Below are 14,011 nucleotides of genomic sequence, written 5' to 3'. Positions count from 1 at the left end.
CGCCGCCGGCACCGCCCCGGGGCTGCCCCGGCCCGGCCCCGCCCGCACAGAGGCAGCACTCGCGTATTTACAAAACAGTTTATTAAAAATAGGAAACGATAGAAACGAGCTGCGGGAGCGGCGCCGCGCCCAGCCCCGCCGAGCGCCCCGGGACGGGACGGGGGGGGGGGGGCAGGGCCCGGCGCTGCCACCGGCACCCTGGGCCCCCCCTGCCCCAGCCGCGGGGCTCCGGGAGGCTGCGGGGGCACAGCCCGCGGGGGCACAGCCCGCAGCCCCGCACCCGCAGCCCCGGGGCTGTGCAAACACGTAAACCAAGTGCAGCCGGGGGAGCGGAGGCGGCCGGGCAGGGGCAGGGGCAGGGGCTGGGGGGCCCGGCCCCCTCGGCCCGGGGAGGGCAGGGACGGGCACCAGAGCAGCTGCAGGGGGTGCGGAGGGGACAGGGCTGGGGGGCTCCCCCCCGCTTACCTTTAAATTAAAAAAAAAAAAAAGAAAATAAAGAACAAAAACATTTCTGTGCTGTGCAAAAGACACTTTGTACAATTCAAACAGAACAAACTCCATGCACATGAACGGGGCTACAGATCACCCCGAGCCAGGACCCGGCTCCCCGGCACCACCTGGCAAAATCCCAACAAAAACAGGGCTGGAAATAATACTGATGCGCAAAGTCCCCTTTAATAGGCGGGCAGGGAGGATTGTCACTGAGCCCAGCCACGGCACATGCAGGATGAGCTTCCAAGCACTGCAGCTGGGGTCTCGCTGATGCCCTACAGTGATGGACACACACGGAAGGGGTCACAGGCAACGCAGCCGCACCGGCCGCCGCGGGGTGCTACGAGGACACGGTCACTGCCGTCAGGGCTCCGTTCCGGGTGTAGTAGAACTTGCTGAACGCCTCTTCAAGTAAACAGGTAAGTCTGCTCTGGTCAGCCTGGGAAGAACAAGCTACGGTGAGGGGCTGAGAGCTTGGCTGAAGCCTGCTGGGGCACGTGGGCAGGGACACATCTCACTTCTACCTCCCTGGCTAGAAACGGAGCGACCCGGCATAAACCAGCCACGTTTGGGAAAGGAACACGGACCCGTGCCCCCGCCTGAGCCCCAGGCCTGCTTACCTCACTGATGAAGCCAAGCTGGACCAGTTCAGCTGCCAGCTCCTGGATGTTGTCATCTGCAACACAGGGACGGTCTCAGTCCCACGTCCGAGCGCGCAGCTGCCCTCGGCGCACCAGAGCACGGGGGAAAGGTACTTACTGGGCTGCAGGTCACAGCTCAAGTGTCGATTCAACTTGTCTTCCAGTTTCAGCAGCAGTGTTAACTGCAGGGCAGAGGAGTTCTCATCAGGGACTGTGTGGTGGCCACAGCCAGCCAGGAGCAGCCCCAGAAATCCCCCACCCTCCTCCAGAGCCCCACAGGAGCCTGACACAACCACCACATCCAGTCCCATTCCCAGCCCCAGCCCCGTTCCTTCCTGCAGAGGAAGCCTGAATCTGGGGGTGGGCTGAAAGCATCTGCTACGTGCCAGGTCAGCCACAGGTATGGCCTGGGTCTGCCTCTGGGCCCCACAGGTGGCAGCTGTGGCAGCAGGGGGTCACACCAGTCACCAGCAGCACATGGTCACGCTGGAGCCACGTGCTCTGCACAGCTGCCCTGGTACACCCCCCCCCCACCACATGCTCAGCCAGAAAATGGGGACATACGTGATGCTTCACTCCCTCCTCTACTGACTCGATGTTGCACTGCATCAGCACCACCTGAAACAGAAGCAGAGACCCCGTGACTGCCGCGGCACGGCCCCGCTGCCCGGGGAGGGGGGAGCGGAGCTCCCGTCTCTCACCTTGCGGGTCTCCACCTCTGCGGGCTCCGGAGTCGGGGTCTTCACTGATGGTGGAGCGATGGGAGATTTCACCACCACCTGCTGGGGCTGCTGGGGCCGCGGCATCCCGAAGGCCGTCAGTGGGTAGATTCCATTCCTACAAGGAAGGAGCAGGGTCTGAGGTTTTGCCTCTCCGAAATTTTTCCAGTCTCACACACAGTTAAAGTTGCCCCTTAAAACCCCCTCTTACCTTACATCCTCCAGGAACTTGTCCAGCTCCAACGCTGGAGACTGTGAGAAGCTGGGAAAAAAAAAATACTGAGGTGAGAAGTCGTCCAACAGAACCATCCACTCAAGTCTCTTCGGATGCAGTTCAAATCCCCGTGTCCTGGACCGCGGCTGTGTCGGTGGGCAGGATGGGGACGGACAGAGGCAGCCAGCCCAGGGCGAGACAGACTCCACCTGCCTGTACAGGGAGCAACTATCCATAAAGTGAAGGATGAGGCAACCTGCTAATTACGGCAGGACAGGTATCACCTCCTTGGGGAGAGCTGTCCGACGCAAACAGCTATTTGTGAGCTGGCCACCAGCACCATGTTCCTAGCCAGGCTTTCAGGCATCTGTCACACCAGACCCGTGAAGCCCACGCCCACCTCAGAAGAGCAAGGGCCTCAGCACTGCAAAGGCACGAACCCTGCAGCAGCTGAGGGCATGGCAGGACCCACCACGTCACTCCAGACCAGAAACGACACCTCAGGATTTAATGCCCTGCCCAAACATTCCTCACTGGAGTCCAGGATACTTTTGTTCTCTCTGTGATTTCTTCCCCAGATCGCTCGCTCAGCTGGGCGGCTTCTTCATGTCGTGCCTCCGAGAACTCTTCCTCCCAATTTGTTTTTAATTCCCCAGCCTCCAATTCCATCGAGCATCTTCCTTGCTGCTGGCTGAGGGAGGGTGACAAGCACTGACAACCCCTCCCCTTTGTGCCACAACTTGTATGTCTGCTGCTCATCCTCTTCCCCACCCTCAAGAACACGTAGTTCCTCGTGTGGTGACAACGACTTCCAGCCCCTTGGTGACGCCAGCTCTCTGGTCTGCTCCAGGACTGCTCCCACAAGCTGCCACTTGGTGCAGGCACACTGGACAGGTCACACCTTTAGATGTTTCACTCAACTCCCATCACCTTCTCTCCCACCCTCTGGCACCCTGATACCGCACTTGCTCTCGCCCACAGCACAGCAGCACGTTTCCAACAGGCTGAAGGTCCTTCCCTGCGGTGTGGCTTCGCAGCCTTGCAGGCAGAGCAGCAGCTCTGTGTTCTCCAAGGCACGCTCTTGCTGTCTGCACGGCACAGGGAGCTGGCAGTACCACAGCCACAGCGAGCACCTCATTTCCTCCTGGTGCTGACTAACAAGGAGACAGAGGTTCTCCCAGTAAAACACCTTCGCGTGGCGCCCTGATGAACCCCCTGGAAGGGACGCTCTCTGACACTACAAGTCATTACTACGCTTTCTTTTTCCTTGTCCAGCCCCTCTCAGGTCCTGCACCACCAAAAAGCAAGCCCCAGGCTGACACGTGCCTGACAGCCACCCCTCTGCAGGCTGAAGCCCAGTGTACGTAAAGAGCCTCTTCTGCACGGCTTTGGCTGTTCACTCTTTATCCTCCATCTTGAACCTTTAATTAACAAAAACCATTCCACAGGGAATTCATTACTATTATTGATCAGTGCTGTGAAGATCAGAGCGTCACGTTTTGGACAGTTCCACAGGGCTCAGAGCACGTCTCAGATGACCAGTGCTTTCTTTCCTTGCCACCCTGATCACTCCTGCTCAGCAGCCTGAGCACCCCGGGCTGCCCTGGAGGCACCCTGGCCCTCTCTGGGAATACAGCATCCACATCTACAACCTTTCCAGCCAACCCCTCCACGAGCTGAGTTTCATTATCCAATATTTAACGTCACTTTTGGCCACTCTACTTGCTCCACACACACTACGATCACCTACCTGGGGAGCCACCTCTGTAGGTGGAGGGGCCGCTGTGTGTTACTGATGGCTGCCCTGTCCCTCTGTGTGCTGTAGGATGAGCTGCTCCGTTAATAAAACACCGAGGAGCCACTTCTCCAACATGCTGGGCCCCACTGACACGCCTGCGACGGTCCCAGTCGCTTCCCCAAACTCCTCAGCCAGGTTTTGCTGAGGGCTGCTCCCTCCCCACCCCTCCCCTGGGGGACAAGTCACATCTCAGCTGGACGATTCTGCTCACAGAACACAGGTGCAAGGTCTTCTTCCACCCTCCACTCCTGGAGGAGAGCGCATGCCCCGTCACCACCAGCACTACCAGCTCCCTTCCGTTTCCCAGTGGGTGGTGAAATACCAACGGTAACTCAAAGGGAAGAGCCCCAGGCAGCTCCTCCAGTGCTCACCCAACCCGAGCAGCCCCCTCCCAGCACCCCACGGGGTACTCACATCATCTTGACTCCTTCCCTGTCCACGTGGTTGATCTCTGCCAACACTGCGCTCATGTCCAGGTTTTTGGTCATTTCTTCTAAAGCATTTTCAGGAATCATATCTATTAAAAAAAAAAAAAAACAAAAAATCAAAGTTAGACCCCAACAACTGCAATTCCTTTCCAACCTCAGCAGAGCAATGAGGAAGGCAGAGGCTCCAGGCTGTTAAACCCCGTGGGGTTTTTGTAGACTTATTGCAGTCTACAACTACCTGAAGGGAGGTTGTAGCGCAGTGGGAGTCGGCCTCTTCTCCCAGGCAACCAGCGCTAGGACAAGAGGACACAGCCTCAAGCTTGGCCAGGGGAGGGTCAGGTTGGACATTAGGAAGCATTTCTTCTCAGCAAGGGTCATTAGCCATTGGCAGGGGCTGCCCAGGGAGGTGGTGGAGTCACCATCTCTGGAGGGGTTTAGGAAAAGCCTGGACATGGCACTTAGTGCCCTGGTCTAGTTGCCATGGTGGTGTCAGGGCCATGGTTGGACTCGATGATCCCAGAGGGCTCTGCCAACCTCATTGATTCTGTGTGTGATTCTGTGTGGGGCTCAGTGTGGGCAGGTCACCACGCTCCTCAGGCTCTGCGGGGAGCCCAGCTCTGTTCCCCATGGCCCCGGGCCCTGCCCGTGAAGAGCAGCACGAAGGTCTCTGCTTCCAGGCTGCAGCTGAGCTGACAACCCAGCAGGACGTGCGACGCGGCACCCCGGGGCCCCGCACTCACGCTGATGTCCAACGATGCAGTGAGCAGCCAGCAGCTTGAGCGATGGCACTTCAAACAACGCCTGGTGGAAGAGGAGCTCCCGGGCGGTGGGACGCCTGCCGGGGTCCTGCTCCAGACACTTCTGAATGAACTCCTGAAAGGCACAAACCGCGTGAGCCCACGTGCGGTGCCAGCAGGTCTGCAGGGGCGCTGGCCCCCTCACTCACCCTCTGCAAGGGGTCCTCCAGCAGCTGGATGGCACTGTTGATGGCCTCCTGGGGCACGTAGGAGGACTCGCCGTTACCCTGTATCTCCAGCACCGCCATCTGCAAACACAGAGCAGCGCGTCAGCCTTCACCGAGAGCTGCTGACTGCACTGCACAGAGCTCGAGGAGACCACCAGTTTGGTGCTGTTTGAGGTCACGGTTTGTGGAGGCAGAGCAGCTTGTTTCTAGCACCCTGACAGATCGCCAGGGAGACCTGAACGCTGCGCCAGCGTCACCTTAGACAGCAAGTGTCTCCATTTTCAATCCCATGACCCATTGGCCTGCACTTCTGCTCGATAATTCCCATCCTCTAACGAAGCAGTAACTGGGTCACTGCCAGAATGCACCAGTGTCCCTCCTGGCTGTACGAACAGCTCTGTACTACAGGCAGAAAAGCGAGCACACCGTGCCCCCCAGAACTGGCTCCAGCCAACACACACAAATCCCCAGCGAGGAAAGGCTGGCAAAAGACTCCAGAGAACGTCTGAAGATTCAGCTCGAGTTTTGCTTCCTCAAAGTTGTGTGTTTCCACAGTTCTCCTCCTGCTTCACTTAAGGGATGTGCAGCACAGGTTCGAAATTCTTTGTGTTGGCTCTTTCTGACAACTCTTCACAGAAGATACTCCTACCAGCAACTCCCGTTTCCTAGACCTGGGCCTACCAACTGCAAGGACAGAGGAACCACTGAGCTGCTCAGATCAGGTACGTCAGACTCAACCAGCACCTGTATCAGGTGGGGACAGGCTGGTCCAGATAAGTTATGGACAACATCTGTCCTCTCCTCCAGACACCGCAGGAAGAACAGGCACTCCCCAGGGGGGAGTTTTGTTCTCCATGTACATTAAGCACCGTCTGTAGTAGTGACTGCTCCCACCAGCAGTGGTTCACCCTTCAGAACTGGCCATGACCCGCAGAGTAAGGAATCACACATTAGGAAGTTCAGAAAGAACTACACCTTACTGAGCTATTGACTTCTCAGTGAGGTATCTGGGGGAGCCTCGACAGCCTCTTCTCCCAGGCAACCAGCGCTAGGACAAGAGGACACAGCCTCAAGCTTGGCCAGGGGAGGGTCAGGTTGGACATGAGGAAGCATTTCTTCTCAGCAAGGGTCATTAGCCATTGGAAGGGGCTGCCCAGGGAGGTGGTGGAGTCACCATCTCTGGAGGGGTTGAAGAAAAGCCTGGACATGGCACTTAGTGCCCTGGTCTAGTTGCCATGGTGGTGTCAGGGCAATGGTTGGACTCGATGACCCCAGAGGGCTCTTCCAACCTCATTGATTCTGGGATTCTGTGGGATCCCTCCCAGGCAAAGCACATGTCCCTCAGAACCAAACGCACTTGTTACCAAGTGAACCCACCCACACCCACAGCGTCTCCACAGAGCCATCGAATTCATCCTCTCTGTCCCACAGCCCGAGTGTCCCACACTCACCTCCAGTGCACACATCCCAAAGGAGTAGATGTCCACAGCGGTGGTGACGTTGGCAACTTCTGTAACACAGAAAGAACGCTGTCACCAGCCCGTCCCTGCACTCAGCAGGGCCACCTCTGTATCAGGCTACGATAACCCTGCAGCCTCTCTCCCTCCTCTGCTATCAAAAGACAGAGGAGTTGGAGCATTTAAGCAGGCAAATAAAACTGTGAACATGACGCCTGTCACGAGCCTGTAGCTGGAAACCAGATGCAGCACAGCCTGGAAGCATTAGTGAGGCCAACAAAGCCCAGGCCTGCCGCTGCAGCCACACCGTACCTCCATATTCCGGGGCAAAGAAGTGCAGGTTCTTCTGCTCCTCACGACAGGTCTTCACGTGGTTGTTAATTGTGTCCGGTGCCACTACAAGAAAGTCATGAATGTTTAGGACACAGGACACCACAGACCACCCCCAAACTAGATCCCAGGGGACATGTGCAGCTCCAGGGCCCTCCGGTGCCCAAAGGGGCAGGCAGTGGAGCCAGGCTGGCCCGTCACCACTCCCTCAGCTCAGGCCACCTGCCCTGATGGATTCCTCCGTCGGTTCCTTGGCTGCGGGTCGGAGTAGCTTAGCGTGACCCTCCAAGAGCAGGCCTGGAGACCACAGCTTCTGCTGCCAAGGACTGCCTGTCAAGCACCTGACTTACACCAGATCTGGAGCATCTGCCACACGCAGCTCAGCTATGACAGAAGCCCCAGGAGCAGCCAGAGCGGCCAAGATCACTGTAGCGAGTCACCACCTCAGGGCTCTAGGAGAGGGACAGACCTACACGGCAACTCTCCCACGTATCAGCAGGGCCCTGGTGCCAAAGTGCCTCAGGACAAAAGCCAGGCCAAGCTGCTGAGTGAGGAGGGATGAGCACCCCGGCAGGGGAGGCCTCCCGGCAGCCAGCACCTCCCCAGCAACCACCACAGACCACTGGGAGCTGCGGGGAGGGAATGACCCCCACCCGCCCAGGACAACACCAGCCTCCCAAACGTGGAGCAGAACCAGCCAAGTCTGAAGTCATCTTCCAAGTGAGGTTTTGATTCCCTTCATTTTTCTAATGCATCTTAAAATACGGTTCACTCTCCAGCTGTCCTGTCCTTGGCTCCTGGGCCCCGTTTGAGGCGGGGAAGAGGCGGTCATCGATCACAGAAAGGCACCATCAACAGGAACCTCAGCCAGGGCTGCCCCACAGGCACTCCCACACCACAAAGGCAAACACCACGGAATCCCACCTCTGGCTGTCATGGCTGTCTGTGCACCATTAAGGACTTTATTAACAGCTTCTCTGTGTCCAGGTCCTACGGCCGTTCTGCAGTGGCACCAGCATTGCTGGAGAGAGCTGGGCTTGCACTGTCTGTGGGAGCTTCCAGCTCAGACACACAGAAAGGCAGGTTTGACTCTGCTGTTGTAGGCCACCCAGGGACCTGTCCCCTCTGCTTTCCCTCTTCTAGCACAGCTCACGTGCAGCTTGGCTGGAAGCCATGGCATAACCTTGCTCTGTTACTGCAAAGCTGAGGTAATGCAGCAGCAGAGCAACGCCAAAGACTACCAGGTTCTTCAGTGGATGCTCAGAGCTGAGCAGGGACGGCCTCACCAGACACGTGTCTGCTCCGTTCATCGCTGACAGCAACAGCCCGCTACCGAAGTCAGCCCTGAGACTCCCTGCGAGCACGGCACACGAGGCAGAGAGAAGTGCTGCTGTGCCTCACGATGGTAGTTTAGAAGCTGGGACAAGAAGCTTTGGCCTGGTCACTATTACAGGTCCATCACCTCGGGGTACAAGCCACCCATCAGAGGTGGAGGCTCGAGAGGAGCCTCACCTGAGCACACATTTTAAAGCAAACTCCTCACTGTACCTGGTAAGATGCACACTTGGTACCTCTGACACGAGCTCTTCCAACTGATCCGCACATGGTGCTACCTGCCACCCACTGCTGTGTCTAGGGACAACTGAATTCTGTGGGTGGTCAGATGCGTGAAGGCCAAGGACAGTCGTGTTCAGCAAGAGGAACGAGGAAGGTCGAAAAGGAAAGGCAGATCACCAACATGGACAATGAACAGAGAAGACGACAGGAAGGGGCAGACTACAAGACACAGCACCACGTGGCTGGTCAGTCTGGTGGGGGATTAGCAAAGCAAAGATGAATTTTAGAAAGTGATTCGGCCAAATATGGTGTCCGTGCAGGGCAGATGATAGGAGATGTGAAGTACAACAGATGGTAGGACAAACAGCCTGCCTTTGGCAAGCTGAACCCAATCCGACAACAAAAGCATGAAGAGAAATACCCAACATCACTCCAGGGACATGCAGAGCCTGCTCAACTTCCCAACCCCCCGAGGACACGCTAGAGAAAGAGCTCCCCAGGGCGAACAGACAGCTCATCAGCGTGCCCATCACCGCTAGGAGTGTCACTCGGGGGTGTCACCTCCCAGCTGCCACCAGCGGCAGGTTTCAGCAGATGCCCAGTCACACGGCGACTTGCCCTTTTAAACACCACGTGCCGCAGGAGACATCTTCCCCTTGAATCACAGAATCAACCAGGTTGGAAGAGACCTCAGGGATCATCGAGTCCAACCATTGCCCTGACACCACCATGGCAACTAGACCAGGGCACTAAGTGCCATGTCCAGGCTTTTCTTAAACCCCTCCAGAGATGGTGACTCCACCACCTCCCTGGGCAGCCCCTTCCAATGGCTAATGACCCTTGCTGAGAAGAAATGCTTCCTGATGTCCAACCTGACCCTCCCCTGGCCAAGCTTGAGGCTGTGTCCTCTTGTCCTATCGCTGGTTGCCTGGGAGAAGAGGCCGACTCCCACTGCGCTACAACCTCCCTTCAGGTAGTTGTAGACTGCAATACAACTGTCCCGTGTCCAGCTCACACCCACCCTTGTTCTGCATTCAGCACTTCCTCCTCGCAGGTAAGGACAGACGTTCTGCCCAGGAGTCCTCCTCTTCCTCCACCAGCAGCCTCTGCACCACGTGGCCTCCTGCAAGTGCCCAAGTGCTCTCCAAAGCAAGAGCATCTCACCCCACCCTTCCAGCGAAGTGCTCGAGGTCCCTGCACTCCAGATGCCAGCAGGTTCGAAAGCAGAGGAAAGCAAGACGGCAGCGAGGAGGATCAACAACCAACCCATAACATCAGTCCTGGGGTTCCTCTGCAACCCAGCAACAGGGGACCATGAGCCACCTGCCCCGTGCTGCGCTGCACCAGCACCACAGGGGTCCAAACCCAACGGACCCAACGCAAGACCGTCTGCTTGCAGGTACACAGGGACGGCTGCAGGGCCAGGACAGCTACGGGCCACGTCGTTACCCCCCTGCCCTCGGATGCTCAAGACGTTTTCACTGCTGCCAAAGGGACAAGACCGCACAAAGCCACGACATTTCACAGTTCACTTCACCTGCACACTAAGGTGACAACTGCATTTCTACCAGGGAGGGCAAAGCCTAGACAATAAGTAACTACTGGAAACAAATCAAACACTGAGTCAGACAGGAAGAGCAGTGGTGGATTTAAGTCCAACACAAGCATCCCACAGCCCTGCAGATCTGTATCAGGGACTGTAAACGGTGTCTGCGAAGGTATTTGCAACACTGAGTCACCAGAGCAACAGGATTTTCTGAATATCCAATGAGATGAAGGGGCAAAGAGGTTCAGGGCATGAGAAGTTCACTACCCAGAGCCAGGTAACAGCCCCGCAGCTGCTTACGTCTGTGTCCATTCTCACCCCATCCACTGACATCGCTCCGGAGGAGCGTAACTAACTGCTGCTTAAAGCACTGCCCATGTTTGCCTGCAGAGAAAACCCTGCTGAAGCAGAACCAGTGGAGAGCTGGTATCTTACAAAAACTCACGTACTTTGAGAGAGGTATCCTGCACAGAAATTAATATAAAGTCATAAAATCACGGGATGGTTCAGGTTGGCAGGGACCTTTGGAGGCCACCTTGTCCAGCCCCCTGCTCCAGCAGGGACACCCAGAGCCGCTGCCCAGGACCATGTCCAGACGGCTTCTGAACAGCTCCAAGGATGGAGAGCCCATCACCTCCCTGGGCAACCTGTGCCTGTGTCACCCTCACACTGAAAAGTGTTTCCTGGTGTCCAGAGGGACCCTCCCATGGCCCAGTTCGTGCCCATTGCCTCTGGCCCTGGCACTGGGCACCACTGGGCATGGCCCAGCTCTGTCCCCCGGGCACCCTCCCTGCGGGCGCTCACCGACACGGATCCCCCCCCTGACCCTCCCTGCTCCGGGCTGAGCAGCCCCAGCTCCCGCAGCCCCTCCCCACAGCACAGACGCTCCAGCCCTTCAGCGTCTCGGTGGCCCCTCGCTGGGCTCTCCCCAGTCTGCCCATGTCCCTCCTGTACTGGGGAGCCCGGCACCGGACCCAGCACCCAGCTGACCAGCCTGTGGTTCCCCAGATCTTCCTTCCTGAAGACAGGAATGACATTTGCCCTCTTTCAGTCCTCAGGAACATCTCCCATTCCCCATGACCCTCTGAAGACAACCGGCAGTGGCCTTAGAGCAGCATGACCCAGCTCCCTCAGCACTTGGGCGTGCATCCCGTCAGGCCCCACGGGCTTAGGTATGCCCAGTCTTTGAGTGTTTCCTAACCTGATCCTCCTCCACCAAGGGTTAAGTCTTCATTGCTCCAGACTTCCCCTCTGGTCTCAGGGGTCTGGGATTCCTGAAGACCAGACGTAGCAGTAAAGACTGAGGCAAAGAGGCAGTGAACACCTTGGCTTTTGTGTGTCCTTCATCACCAAGGCCCCCACCCCAACTAACAGAGGGCCAACATTCTCCTCAGCCTTCCTATTGCTGTTTAGGTGTAGAATCCTTGCTTGCTGCTCTTCACATCCCTTGCCAGACCCAGCCCCAGATGGGCCTGGCTTTCCTAACCCATCCTTTCATGACTGGACAGCATCTCTATCTTCCTCCTGCATCAACTGCCTCTGCTTCTACAGAAATTTTTTCACAAAAATTCCAAATAAAACTTCTCAGCACTCAGGGAGAACGCCAAGCATTTATCCTGTAGATGTAAAACACTTGTGAAGTTTGTGTTCAAGTGATCTTTCAAGAACTGGCACAAGGAGCCTTCTAAAGCGCTAATATTCCACACGCCTTCAACCGAAGGACCCCACAAGGAGCGGACGCACGCAACTGCCGTACTAAAATGGGTAAATGAAGACCTGGATGACTAGAAGATGTGTCCCCTGACACATCTGGGAAATCCACACGAAAGCAGAGAAAGAGACAATCCAGCAAAGGTGAAAAATGAGAGTTTATTACCGTCACGACATAGCAGGAGGTAAATCTGTCTGCATTCCACTCGGTGACTTTGCAACAAGGCCAAAGACACCAATTCTTACCACTAAACCTGACTTTAAATCACCAAACAAAGCCTTTAAAAAACCCCACGGTAACCTGCATGCCCCTTTGGACTTTCTGAAGCATCCTGGGCAAAAAAAAGCTCCACTCAGAACTGTTCACCTGCCAGATCTCATTCCCAGCAGCACCTGGAGGCACAGACAAACCTTTTCCCCTGCTCGTGGAAGTCTTGCCAAGTTTCTAAGTGAAAATGTTTGGCTTGGTAGAGGACGTGCTTGACTCTACACAGAAAAGTGTACAGCTAGAAGCTGAGCTACATAAATTCATGTTAAATCTTCCTAAATGAAAGCCAACACGGGTGAAAATGATTTCCATTTTTATGACAGATTTTTCTATGTCCGCTGATTTCAACTATCCATTATTTTTTCTCTAAACCACACTCACCTTAGTTAATAAAGAGAGTCAGATCCAAGATACCTTAGTAACCCCTATTTAATTTCTACATCACCCACTAAGTGTCTCAGGTGTCTGTTAAGGATGTGAAAACCAGCATGACAAGTTAACATCAGTTAACAAAATCCAAGGGTGAAGTAATGACTAAAATAAGATTAAAGCATGTCGCTCCCAGCCTTGTTCACTCAATGCCAAGCAAAACAGGAGCCTTATATCCTATGCTTTATCCCTGTGCTGGCGATGCAGAGCAGCTCGCCACGTCCTCCTCCTGCAGGCACTACGAGGGCACAGAGCCCCTTTGGGCAGGCCCTTCCCTCCCACCACCTCCAGCTGGCAGTTGGTAGGTTCCCAGCTCAGTAGAAACAAACTCTAACCATCAACAACCACCCTGACAGCGAGAAATACAACGCGGTGTCCTACCTAACAGGGGTACAAACTGCAGCGCTCAAATCCTTCTCCAGCCCCCACCAGCCCAACTCCCTCCTCACGGACACGAATCTCCTCAAACCCAGAGCTTTGTCTGGGGAAACAAACAGTAAACCTGACCCCACAACCAGGGACTCATTGGGGTGGGACGTCTCTCAGACACATTTACTGAAATATTCATCTTAAAAACAAAACATCCGAGGAGTTAAAGCTACAAGCAGGCAGTTGGATAGCCAAGCACAGAGCAAAGGCTACTCCAGGTCTGGTGCCCAGCCAAGCCTGCAGAGCTGTAGCAGGGGAGAGCCCAACGTATGTGGAAAGCTCGGCTGGGCAGAGCACAGACCAACGCGCCCACTGGGCTCGACACGCGCTGGGGTCCATGGGCCAGCTCGGGGACGAGGAGGAAGAGAACTTACAACCAGGAGACTTCACAAGGGGCAGTGCTCCCTCGCTGTAAGGCTTTGGTGGGAGCACGAGGAACGGTTGCATCCCAGCCCAGAACACAAGGTCTCAGAGTAGGATGCACCCAAGCCAGTTTTACACACCAGCCTTATAGCAAGGGAAGCCTGTGTAAATCCATTGGAGAGAGTGTGTATGTTTGTGGTGTTACAAATACACATATACACACACATATATAAAAATATATACACACACACACACACACACATAAAATAATGTACATATATAGTGGTAGTCACATCACAGGAGCGGAGAAGTTTGCTCACCATCAGCAAATATCCTATGAAAGACTGTTGGTGACAGAGCAGCCCGTAAGCGTGGAGTAAAACGAGACAGAAGTCAATGAGCTGATGGAACAGCAAGCGCTTGACATCGATAGACAGCGAGGGTCAGGATCACGGCAAAACATGGACAAGACTGAGGATCTGGCCCTGCCTCCAGCCACCTTTTAAAAATAAATTTACATAAGGAACATTAGTGTTTCTAACCAAGAACCTGACTGGGCAGGGAGACACAACACCTCTGACCCAGCAGGAGATACGGCCCACTGAGGCTGAGCACCTGGAAATTGTCCTCTCTGCGAGCGCTCTGCTGTCCCCCAGCACCTCCTTC

The 14,011-nt window shown here is 55.7% G+C and overlaps 1 protein-coding gene across 1 annotated transcript in view; it reads right to left on the bottom strand.

Annotated features, from left to right (window-relative positions):
- Positions 1-508: 508 nt before the first annotated feature.
- Positions 509-14,011, bottom strand: part of NRBP1 (nuclear receptor binding protein 1) — a 35,119-nt gene continuing 21,616 nt past the window's right edge. Inside the window, exons 8-18 of the mRNA XM_068408216.1 lie at positions 7,026-7,109; positions 6,708-6,766; positions 5,239-5,337; positions 5,033-5,165; positions 4,279-4,381; positions 2,064-2,114; positions 1,835-1,970; positions 1,698-1,751; positions 1,252-1,315; positions 1,113-1,168; positions 509-931 (exon numbers count right to left, since the gene is read on the bottom strand). Coding sequence (XP_068264317.1) covers positions 833-931; positions 1,113-1,168; positions 1,252-1,315; positions 1,698-1,751; positions 1,835-1,970; positions 2,064-2,114; positions 4,279-4,381; positions 5,033-5,165; positions 5,239-5,337; positions 6,708-6,766; positions 7,026-7,109 — 938 coding nt within the window. The 3' untranslated portion in view covers positions 509-832. The remainder of the gene's footprint in view (positions 932-1,112; positions 1,169-1,251; positions 1,316-1,697; positions 1,752-1,834; positions 1,971-2,063; positions 2,115-4,278; positions 4,382-5,032; positions 5,166-5,238; positions 5,338-6,707; positions 6,767-7,025; positions 7,110-14,011) is intronic.

Source organism: Nyctibius grandis, chromosome 1, assembly GCF_013368605.1.
Source record: "Nyctibius grandis isolate bNycGra1 chromosome 1, bNycGra1.pri, whole genome shotgun sequence".
Classification (NCBI taxonomy): domain Eukaryota; kingdom Metazoa; phylum Chordata; class Aves; order Nyctibiiformes; family Nyctibiidae; genus Nyctibius; species Nyctibius grandis.
Note: the sequence above shows the minus strand (reverse complement) of the source record. Positions and strands in the feature narration are given on the sequence as shown.